The sequence below is a fragment of the Silurus aristotelis genome (genome assembly GCF_946808225.1).
Source record: "Silurus aristotelis genome assembly, chromosome: 3".
Lineage (NCBI taxonomy): Eukaryota > Metazoa > Chordata > Actinopteri > Siluriformes > Siluridae > Silurus > Silurus aristotelis.
Window position 1 is genome coordinate 10980248 of NC_139576.1, and position 12195 is coordinate 10992442.

Consider the following 12195-nt stretch of genomic DNA (forward strand, 5'->3'; position numbering starts at 1 on the left):
AAGTGAAATGAGAGTTGAGCTTCTTTTTTCATAATTGCTGGAGGTCCAAGATCAAAGTACACATTCTAAATCTAAAAATCTTAAAATCATCTTATGTCTATATAAAGCTCAGCACTCGTACTTACAGACATTTATTGCATAAGACCTTTTAATGGCCTTGACAGTAAGAACAGACCTCTGTTAACCTAAGCAGAAATCAGAAAATAAAAATTCTTGGCTAAATGCTTTTACAAGATTTGGTTCCTGTCACACAATGTTTTAATGTAAAAAAAAAAAAAAAATGTACATTAAATTTTATTACCTTCCTTACGAATCCACGTTTTTTTAGCATCATCAAAATATAATTTGGCATTTATAATATTAAGAAAGACATTTTAGAATGTGCTGTTAAATTCACAACAGCCCTTCACATTTACATCTCTAATATGTCAAGATCTTGATTCTTTTGTTAATAAGAAATATAAACAGCAATTGTAACTGGCATACATAAAGAGTCGCACTCAGATTTACAAGATGGGTTATAAATAGACTGTAAACAGTGCAGTCATAACATTGACAACGTATCATACAAGTCATGAGTGGAGTCCACAGGTCAGAGGAGAAAGGAAGAATAGGAGTGTGGAATGGAAAAGTACTGTATGAACATGGTAAGCTTCCACACAACTGTGTTGATGTTCTTACTAAAACCCTAGTTGTAATTTTCCCACAAATGTTTCTTTAAACTATTGATCATTTAAGCACATTGAAAATTCAGCCTATAACACATATGCATAAAACATTTAATGTACATTTACAACATTTAACAGTTGCTCTAATACACCAACACTAGCATTATATGTACATAATAGTCTCTGTCCACGAAACTGGGTAATTTCTGAGTATTTTGTATCATTCTCAGAAAACTTTATAGACAATTTTGTGTAAAAATCCTAACAGTCAAAATCACTGAGATCACATTTTTCCACATTCTGTTGCATATTGGGTATGTATCTCGTGTGAGGATTACAAGACTAATTTTACGCAAAATACATTTAAATCAAAATAGAAGTTCAGTTTTAGGTTACTAATCTATGTCACTAAAGTACCCAGGAGAAATGACCAGATTTAGTAATCACATGGTTTAGTTGTGATGCACTTGTGCTTTTTAATATTTTGTTATTACTTCAAAACTAAATTTGTATTTTTTTTTTTATGAGATTTTAGAGTTTTGAAGAAAAGTCTAAGTTAAACGCAGCCATTAGGGTTGCAAAAGCCAGTGCACTCTTAGTGCGGGTCCCAAGCCCGAATTAATGGGGAGGGCTGTGTAAGCTCCTTGTCAGGTTAATGTAAATAATACCTAATTTAAGTATTAAGAAATTAAAGCTAGGCTAGTATCAGAAGCTCTAGATACGACTATGGAGCCTGAAATAGTAAACGGTCATCAGAGAACAGACAACACAACACAGGTAAATTTGAAAAAATTTATTATACAAAATAAATTGCCAGTCATTTTCATTCCCTGCCTACCTAAGAAGGCTTCCTGAGTGCACAGCGCACAATAAACTCAAAATAAAAACTAAAATGAAGAAAGAGTACATTGAAGTGGTTGACGTTTGTGTGTGTGTTTCGTAGAGTATGTTCTTTTCACTACCCAGGTAGGTTTACGTATGTTCTTATCTGTATCACAAATGAAGGCACAGGTTGATGCTGGTCCAAAGATGCCACGGCTGGCCACACCGGGCTCTTGATCCGTTCACTTCTGCGGTTGGCTCGCCACTGACCGCTAGGGTCAGATTAAGATGGTCTATCCCTTTCTAAAAAACCAATCTATACATACAGTACAGAATAGATTAATTACAATTGCCTCATTTCTGTTCAAATCTAATCAACTTTTCTCCATTCAAATGTCGAATCAAATATAACCAATTGTAAAGGTTATAAATACTGTAATCATTATGTAATTGAATAGGCACACATCACAACACATAACAACAAGTCAGTTCCAATGAACAACAATCATCATGTATTTCCATATTACAGTACAAAATAAATCATAGGATTTCAGAAACCTATTTATAAAACCAGATATTAACTTTTTAAAACTGTTTTTGCATTTCAACATTTTAACCATCACATTTTAACATATTTATTCTTTTTAACAGCTAAGATAAACTCCTGCTCCTCATATACATATACAAACATGTATATTCACAATTAAATTAACTAAATCACCCTTATTTTAAATACATATATATTAACCTTTAAGTCAACAAATCAACAAAACAGTATAAAGGCACCTTTAGCGGTGTAAACACTATTAAAGATCTGCTACAGTGGTGTCTAGCTTAGCTAAGCTAGCATGACAAACCAAATAGAACTTGCATTTAACGTTTACAATTAGCATGCAGCTAGCGCGATTAGCGATATTTTATTAACTATTTCTTAAACAACATAAAACAATTTAAATCTATGTCTATATGGTATCAATCAACAAAAATCAGGTTCATAACTCCGATTGGTTTTAAAAGAACAGTATTTCGCTCCTTAATTAAGCTTGCACAATCAGCATAACACTCATTATCATTACCATCCTTACCGGAGGTATCTTGAGAAGCTCACTGTCACGCGGCTAACTCTCTCTTACACAGCTTTTTACCTAATGGACATACAATATTTCGATATATAGTACGAGATTTTTCTTTTAAATTCTGTTCTTTAGAGAATATTTCTTATACCAGTCCTTGTTTGCTTTTTAGCAGCTTTTTCACAGGAGGAAAAGCGTGCTTGTAGAGTGTTGCACTTCAGTAACCTTAGGTGGGTTACAGTTGCGTTAAGAAGGGCATCCAGTGTAAAACATGTGCCAAATCACATATGTTGACCAGGAATCAGAATTTCATACAGGATCTGTCGAGGCCCGGGTTACCAACGACCACCACAGGTATCGTTAGCCAACAGGGTACCAGTGGAAATTAGGCTACTGTTGGCCGAAGGAGGAGAAGGAGAGGATGAAGATGTCTACAAAGACAGCAGAAAATGAAGAAGTGCAGTAGAGTGGAGGTTGGGATTGGTACAATAAATGTTGGTACTATGACTGGTAAAAGGAAAGAGGTATCTGATATAATAGAGCATAAAAAGGTAGATATGTTGTGTGGTTAGGAGATCAAGTGGAAATGGATTAAGGCCAGGAGCATTAGATGGGGGTTTAAACTGTTCTATCATGGTGTAAATAGAAAGAAAAATGGTGTAGGGGTGATTCTCAAGGAAGAGTACAGTAAGAATGTAGTGGGGGTAAAGAGAGGTTCTGATAGGGTGATGAACGTGAAGCTAGAAGTTGAAGGGGTGATGATGAATGTCATCAGTGCTTATGCTCCACAAGTGGGTTGTGAGATGGAGGAGAAGGAAAAATTCCGGAGTGAGTTAGATGTAGTGGTAGAAGGTGTACAATAGAGTGGAGGAAGGTGCAGACAGGTGGACTATGTTCTATATAGGAAATGCAACCTGAAGGAGATTGGAAACTGTAAGGTGTTGGCAGGGGACAGGGTAGCTAGACAGCATTAGATGGTGGTCTGTAGGATCATTTTGGAGCTTAAGAAGAAGAGGATGAGAGTGAGGCCTGAAAGAAGAAAAAGATGTTGGAAACTAAAGGATAAAGACTGTAGTATGAAATTTAGGGAAGAGGGTCAGACAGGGGCTTGGTGGTGTTAAAGAGGTGCTGGATGATTGGGCAACTACTGCAGGAGTGATAAGGGAGACAGCTAAAAAGGGACTTGGTGTGACATCTGGAAATAGAAAGAAAGACATAGAGACGTGGTGGTGGAATAAGGAAGTGCAGGAAAGCATAAGGAGAAAGAGGTTGGCAAAACAGAATTGGGATCGACAGAGTGAAAATAAGAATAGTAGGCAGGAGTACAAGGAAATGCGGCAGCAAGTAAAGATGTATGTGTTGAAAGCCAAGGAAAAGGCATATGAGGAGTTGTATGAGAATATGGACACTAAGGAAGGAGAAAAGGATTTGTACCAATTGGCCAGGCAGAGAGACTGAGCTGTTAAGGATGTGCTGCAAGCTAGAGCAATAAAGGATGAAGATGGAAATGTTTTGACTAGCGAGGCAAGTGTGTTGAGAAGATGGAGGGAATATTTTGCGCAGCTGATGAACAAGGAAAATCAGAGAGAGAGAGAGAAGGTTGGCTGGTGTGAGGATTTTGAAGCAGGAAGTGGATAGGATTAGTAAGGAGGAAGTGAGAGCAGCGATTAAGAGGATGAAGAGTGGAAAGTCGGTAGGACCTGATGCATGAAGGTGTTTAGGAGAGATGGCAGTGGAGTTTTTAACAAGATTGTTTAACAGGATTTTGAAAGGTGAGAGGATGCCTGCGGGAGATGTTACTGCAGACCTGCAGTAACCACAGAGAAATAAAGTTGATCAGTCACACCATGAAGTTATGGGAAAGAGTAGTGGAAGCCAGGCTGAGAGAAGAGGTGACCTTCTGTGAGCAGCAGTATGATTTCATGCCAAGGAAGAGCACCACAGATGCTTTTTTTGCTTTGAGAATGTTAATGGGAAGTATAGAGAAGGTCAGAAGGAGTTGCATTGTGTGTTTGTGGATTTAGAGAAAGTGTATGACAGGGGTGCAGAGAGATGAGGTTTGGTATTGTATGAGGAAGTCAGGTGTGTCAGAGAAATATTTACGGGTGGTGCAGGACATGTATGAGGACAGTGTGACAGCAGTGAAGTGTTCAGTAGGAATGACAGACTGGTTTAAGGTGGAGGTTGGATTGCATCAAGGATCGGGTCTGAGCCCTTTCCTGTTTGCAGTGTTGATTAACAGGTTGACGGACGTGGTCAGACAGGAGTCTCTGTAGACCATGATTTTTGAGGATGATATTGTTAATTGTAGTGAGAGTTTGGAGCAGTTTGAGAAGAGCCTGGAGAGGTGGAGGTATGTGCTGGAGAGAAGGGAAATGAAAGCCAGTAGGAGTAAGACAGAGTACATGTGTGTGAATGAGAGGGAGGGCAGTGGAGTGGTGCGGTTGCAGAGAGAAGAGGTGGAAAGGGTGGAGTAATTCAGGTACCTGGGATCAACAGTGCAAAGTAATGGAGAGTGTGTTAGAGAAGTGAAAAAAAGAGTGCAGGCATAAGGAGTGTGTGTAGAAGAGTGGCAGGAGTGATTTTTGATAGAAGCATATCTGCTAGAGTGAAAGGTAAAGTTTATAGGACTGTGGTGAGACCTGCGATGTTGTATGGTTTAGAGTCAGTGGCATTGAGTAAAAGACAGGAGGTGGAGCTGGAGGTAGTTTAGCTGAAGATGAGTTTATTTTTATATATATATATATATATATATATATATATATATATATATATATATATATATATATATATATATATATATATATATACACACACACACACACACACACACACACACACACACACACACACACACACACACACACACACCTATCAGGCATAACATTATGACCACCGGCATAATATTGTGTTGGTTCTGTCTTTAGCCAACATACTCTTTGATTATATCACCTTCTGCAATTTAACTATTTCTTGCGGATATTGTTTGAAGAGTCGGTTTAATCAATTTGTTGTAAAGGAATCCAGCTCCATTTCAATTAAATCGCTAGCTATAACTGTAACAATCACAGTTTAATATAACTTATAAAACTGGTGCAAAAAATATGTAACAAATTGTAGTAGAGAATAATTGATTAATTTTTGTTTACATTTGACACTCTTTTGAACATCTGCCCTGCTAAACTTGAAAGATCATGTCACATTTGACAAGTCCTGGCTCCAGTGTTTGAAGAGGCATTTTTGTAAGCATCTTTTCTGTGAACGTGTCTAAATCCAGGCATGTACAGGCAAATCAAATGAACAGTATTATTTACATGTACAGGCTTATACCTATGCCACCTTATGTAATTTATTTATGCTGCCCAAAGTCATTTAGATACAGTGAATATAAAAAGTCTACACACCCTTTGTTAAAATTCCGTTTGTGATTTTAAATATGAGAACAAGATAAAATCATGTCAAATCTCTTCCCATATACGTAATATATATAGCAACCAACTATACGGTGATATATGTAGCAACAAACTAAATTGAAGCAAAAAATCCCAAACAAAAAAACCCAAAACAAGTAGGAATGTTTTAGGGTAAGAAAATATAAAAATAACATGACTTACAACAACAGTAACAATGTTGGATAAATTGGCAATTTTATTACAATCTTTCTTACAAAAACTGGTCTAGATCTATCAAATTGCAAGTACCTATACCTCTACAAGTCATTTCACAGATTTTTTTTTTATTGGATTTAAATCCGTGTTCTGACTGGGTCATTTAAAAATATTGTTCCCTTTCAGGAACTTGAGCTGCGTCGAAACACTTTGGGAACGCAACTGCCTTGTACATGCTCTAAATAATAAATCTAATCAGTCAAACTTGAAGCCAGACTGTCACTGGTGAGGTGACGTAGTGACCAGTGAGTATAAAGCGCACCTAGAGAGAAGCCGACTTCTGTAGACTTTTTCTCTACAACATCCGAAGGATTCAACCATTTCTGTCCACACAGGCTGCTCAGGTGCTTGTTCAGTCTCTTGTGATTTCAAGACTCGACTACTGCAACTCTCTGCTGGCAGGTCTTCTCCTGAAAGCTATCCATCCACTGCAAATGATCCAAAATGCAGCTGCACGGCTTGTGTTCAATCAGCCCAAGTTCTCCCACACCACCCCACTGCTGCGCTCCCTCCATTGGCTTCCAGTACCTGCACGTATCAGATTCAAAACACTGATGCTTGCCTACAAGGCCAAAAATGGACCAGCGCCATCTTACCTCAGTGACCTCATTACATCTCGCACTGCACCACGCTGTCTGAGATCCTCCAGCACTGCTCGTCTGGTACCACCTTCTCTCAGAATCAGAGGTAAGTACCCTTCAAGGCTCTTTTCTGTTCTGGCACCAAGGTGGTGGAATAAACTTCCCCTAGATGTCCATACAGCAGAGTCCCTGATTATCTTCCTACCTTGTCCTGAAACACTTAAATTAGCACTTTCCAAGTTTGTAAAATTCTAGGGTTATATTTATATTAAGTTTGTAATCTGTCGTACCAGTGTAGATTTATTCATTACTAGAGATTTAAAGCACTTTTGTACGTCGCTCTGGATAAGGGCATCTGATAAATGCCGCAAATGTAAATGTAAATGCATACCAAGCCGACCTGCTGCGGGAGCTGGATCTGGGAGATTCCTTGGGCGGCCAGTTTTCTGAGATCTCTCATGGAGCTGCCCGCGGGATCCCGCGCAGCTCCCTGGGTCAAAGCCTCATGAGGTGTCAAATCTGAGGACTGACTCCAGGAAGAGGGCTTCAGCCAAAAAGGTCCTGACCCGACCTGTGGAGGGATGAGTGGGGGGCGTGTAGCACCCCCGGCCCCATCAGGGACCTGGATCATTAACCCTGCCACAAAATGTGCTTCAGGGCATGGCAAGCTCCACCGAGCTCCCTCCTTCGGTTCCGCCCGGCATTGTTGCAGACCAGGAGGTCTCATTTCCAGAGCTGCATTTGAACACCAGAGGTCAGTCTAGAGAGACTTACAACTTTAAGGGAGAACCTGGCAGCTTGGATGGCTTTGCCAGACGTGTCCCTGTGGGTCCTGTAGAGCGAGGCTACGTGAACAGGCTCTCTCTCACTCTGGTGAGAAGCGAGCAGGCTCTGGTCCTGGAATAAGAAGTAGATACTCTCCATAGGAAAGAGGCCATCAAGGTCAGACAGAGAGTCCAGGATCTACAGATGGTACTTAATAGTTCCCAAAAAGGCGGTGGGTTGCGTCCTATCCTAGATCTACGTCAGCTGAACAGCTCTTTGATGAGGCTCCTTAAGCAGGTCACGTCTCAAATCAGATTGGAGGATTAGTTTGTCAGAGTAGATCTAAAGGATGTGTACTTTCACGTACCTATCCTTCCTTCTCACAGAAAGTTCCTGAGGTTTGCTTTCGGGGTCAAAGCATTCCAATATTGGGTCACACATGCCAGATCCTCCTGTGGGCCCAGGGGAAGCTCCTCTCCTTCATAGCAGCTTATATTCGCTTGAACAAAGTAGCAGGTGCCCTGTCGAGGCAGGGGTTCAAGCCCGGGGAGTGGTGCCTCCACCCACAGTTGGTGGAGCAGATTTGGGAGAAATTTGGGGGTTTGTCTCCTCCTGGTAGCACTGCGGTGGCCAGGCCGTTCATGGTTCAGAGACCCGATGGCCCTCCTCGAGCAGCTACCATGGCAAATTCCTCTGAGGAGAAATCTCCTCTCTCAATCAGGGGGCGCATTAGTTCACTCGAGCCCCGAGTTGTGGAAGAAGTGGCTGTGGCCCCTGAAGGTGGTAGAGACCATTTTCCAATTCAGAACTGTGTGGTGCTCTCGCTGCCAATTGAACCCAGTTGGTTAAATGCTGGAGTTTCTGCAGGAGCAGTTCACAAAAGGGTTGGCTCCATCCACTATTAAAGTCTATGCTTCAGCTTATCATGCCCCCGTGTCTGGGCATTTACTGGGCGTGTTTTCTCTGTGGCATCCAGAGGCTGAGCCCTCCAGTGCATCCCAGAGTGCCTGGTTGGGACCTGGCCATAGTGTTGGAGGCTCTATCCAAGCCCCCCTTCAAGCCTCTGGCTGAGACTTCATGGAGACTTGTTCATCAAAACCGCTTTCTTGCTGGCCATCTGCTCTCTGAAAAGAATATGTGATTTGCAGGCCCTCTCTGTGGCCCCCTCTTTCCTGGAGTTTACCTGGAATTTACTCCAGGTATGACCAGTGCATTCCTGCACCCTAGAGCGGGTTACGTCGCCAAGGTGCCTCCATTCCTGACCCCAGACCAGGAGGTTAAACCGGCTGTTTCCGGTCTGAGCGCTGGACTGCTATGTCCACCTTACGAGTCCCTGGAGAAAGTCGGAACAACTGTTCATTTGCTACGGCCCTCCGAGGAAAGGCCTTCCTGCTTATAAGCATACGCTCAGCAGGTGGATTATTGACGCTATTACATCTTCTTATGGGTCCTCTGGTCTCCTTGCTCCATTCGGAGTCGGAGCCCACCTCTGGAATGTCCCCCCAAGACCTCTGCGATGCTGTAGGTTGGTCCACCCAGCTTACCTATGCCAAGTTTTACAAACTTGACCTCTGTGCTACTCCTGGCACCGCTGTCTTTTGACTCAGTTGTGCTCATTCACACTAGTCAGGGACTGGTCGCTGTGGTGTTATTGGACTCTCGTTCCCAAAGCGTTCTGACGCAGTGTTTTGTCTATAGGTTACATATGCAACCCTAGTTCCCTGAGGGAACGAGACGATGCGTCTCTAGCCACACCCCTGAAGGCGCCCCTTCAGCGCTTCCTTCTCGGTTACAGAAGCTGAAGCCGGCTTTTCTCCAGGTGCGCTTTATACTACCTGGTTGTGACGTCACACCGCAATCGTTCCAACGCATTGTCTTGTTCCCTCAGGGAACTAGGGTTACATACATAAGCTAGAGACAATTTTCTTTATCTCAAACCAGTTTATTATCAATGGATATTTGTGCTTTGATTTGTTGTTGTGCTATTAGGTATAATTTTTTTCAACTTCGAGCTTAGTGCCGATATAGATTTAAAGCTCTCCGTGAAGTCCCAGCTGAACAAAAACAGCTCTATAGCAAGATGATTTTGTACATTTTGTAATGTTTTTGCAAATTCTTTTTCTCCTCTGAACCCTTCTTCTGATTGCTACTTTTTGGCAAATAAGGTCTTGTACATATGTTTGTAAGCTTATTTAGATCATAGTTTCTTAAAACCAAGGAGTCAAGAAAATCCTACAGAAACTGATTTTTATACAGGGGTTAATCAGAACCACTCTATATCACAGGCGCATGATAATTCCTCTTGATCAATGATTGGTAAAATGTATTTGTTATGTCTAAACACATATCAGATAATTATATAATTATATAATTATATACCATTATAAAAATATTTATTGCACTATTCATCATCTTACTCATGTGTTTGTGTAAGCCTGCACAATTTAAGGGTTCTTACACAGGTGCTTTTGTTTTTCAAATAGATAAAGAAATCAACAAAAGGAAGTAATGTGAGAAGTAAAGTGTCAGTGGAAAATTCCATCTTCTCTCTCAGTAGGATAATATACTCCAAGCGATTATGATGATTGATGTGTTTTTAAGAGGGTGTGTCTAAAAGAGTTGGAATACACGAGAGACACAATTGCCTACTTTAATATCTGTTAATTTGGTTGACAAAGCTTTAGAGGAAAGTCATCTGAAAAATGCAGCTTTTTAATAAAATAAAAAATAATATTTCCTTGGAACCTAATCAAATCTGCTCCACTTGTTTAAACACTGGTGCTGTCAGTGGAAGGAGGTCAGGGCCAGCAAAGCCTTCTCTGCTGGCCTAAACACTATCAGAAGCACTGACCTAGGGTAACCTAAATTTGAATTGTTCATTTGTTCCATGAAATTGTATTTATTTATTTTTTTCATTTCGTAGCATTTCTCTTGGCTGCACTGCTTCCAGTATGTGTATGTGGATGTTTTGTCCAATCAGATTTTAGCCTCTATGTGCTGCCATGTCAATCTAATCTGCCCAAAGCCTGCAAAGTCTGTTCTGCTGGCCTTTTTTTTTTTTTTTTTTTTTTTTTACCATAGTTTCTTTAATAAATAGCTCTGCTTCTTTAACCAATCAGATTTCATATTCTTATATGGATTTCTTAATCCGATTCTTAAAAATGTGAAAAGGTCGAAGAGCGAATGTAATTATCCCATAAGAAATAATGGAAAACAAATTAATCTGTTCCCGACCTCCACCGATACCCATTTATTAACAATTTCTGGCCTGTTTTTACTATTAATACTAAATAATACATAAAATAATACAGGTACATAAATAATACTGTATATAATACAGTAAAAAGTATAAATTAAAAACATTACAAAAGTAACAAAAAAAATTATTGTACTGTGCTTACTCGTCGCTTCACCTTCACATCACTAGCTTTTTTTTTTTTTTTGACGTTTCTAGAGTAAAAACTTTCTTTCGGCTTCTCCCGTTAGGGGTCGCCACAGCGGATCCTCCACACATTTGATTTGGCACATGTTTTACGCTGGATGCCCTTCCTAACGCAACCCTCCCCAATTTATCCGGGCTTGGAACCGGCACTGAGAGTGGCTGGGGATGGTTCCCTGACAGGGGATCGAACCTGGGTCGCAGCGGTGAGAGCGCTGCATCTTAACCACTAGACAACCAGGAGACCTTTTCTAAATATCATGTTTCTAGAGTATTTTCACAAATTTAAACAAAAAAAAGACTTTACACTTTAAACAAAGTATAGTATATACAATATACACGCACTAAATTGTTATATTGACCGCTAAATTACACTATATTGTTCACAAACCGAAGTTTAATTTACGATAGATGCTCTCTCCACGAAGGCTGAGGAGAGACTGGGAAGATCCTTTCCCTCGCTCCACGTGGGCCGGGGTAAAAAAAGATCAACAAGCGGCCATTTGGTCGTTCAGCGGGCGCAATTTTTGGTCGAAAAACTGTTCGCTAAGCGAATATATATATATATATATATATATATATATATATATATATATATATATATATATATATATATATATATATATATATATATATATGTATGCTGTATTGACTGCAGAGAGCTAACAATTAGCATATTTGACGATACATATGCAACGAGTGTAATCATAAAAATATGAATCGATAAATTGTACTTTATATGTTAGGGTTAAATGGTGGTTTTAAAATGATTTGCACCAAGTGAATTATAATCTATTGATACCTGCCTTGAAAGAAATAACATCACTGAGCTTTATCCTGTAATGTCCACTCCTTTATACATAACATATCAAGTTGCAGTATATGTTTAGCTTTGTGCATGTGTACGTCCCCCTTCAATTTGTATGGTAGGATTCTAATGATTATTGGAATTATGCTTATTTTTCTATTTTTTTGGTAAAATGTCAACTTTTGACTTTTGTGATTGTGCTTTATTTTGCCTTTTTGAAATGTGTTCACTCCGTTCATGCTTTGGCATTTTCGACTCAGTAAAAACTAAAATTTTAATACCTCATGTTAACACCATGATATTTATTTACGAGTTATTTATGTGTTTATTACTCAATAAAGGGTCAATTAAAACTGATATGATATATAGAG

At 39.8% G+C, this 12195-nt stretch overlaps 1 protein-coding gene across 1 annotated transcript in view; it reads left to right on the plus strand.

Annotated features, from left to right (window-relative positions):
* Positions 1-566: 566 nt before the first annotated feature.
* Positions 567-12195, plus strand: part of LOC310723766 (potassium voltage-gated channel subfamily E member 2-like) — a 32549-nt gene continuing 20920 nt past the window's right edge. Inside the window, exon 1 of the mRNA XM_083537209.1 lies at positions 567-647. Coding sequence (XP_083393335.1) covers positions 624-647 — 24 coding nt within the window. The 5' untranslated portion in view covers positions 567-623. The remainder of the gene's footprint in view (positions 648-12195) is intronic.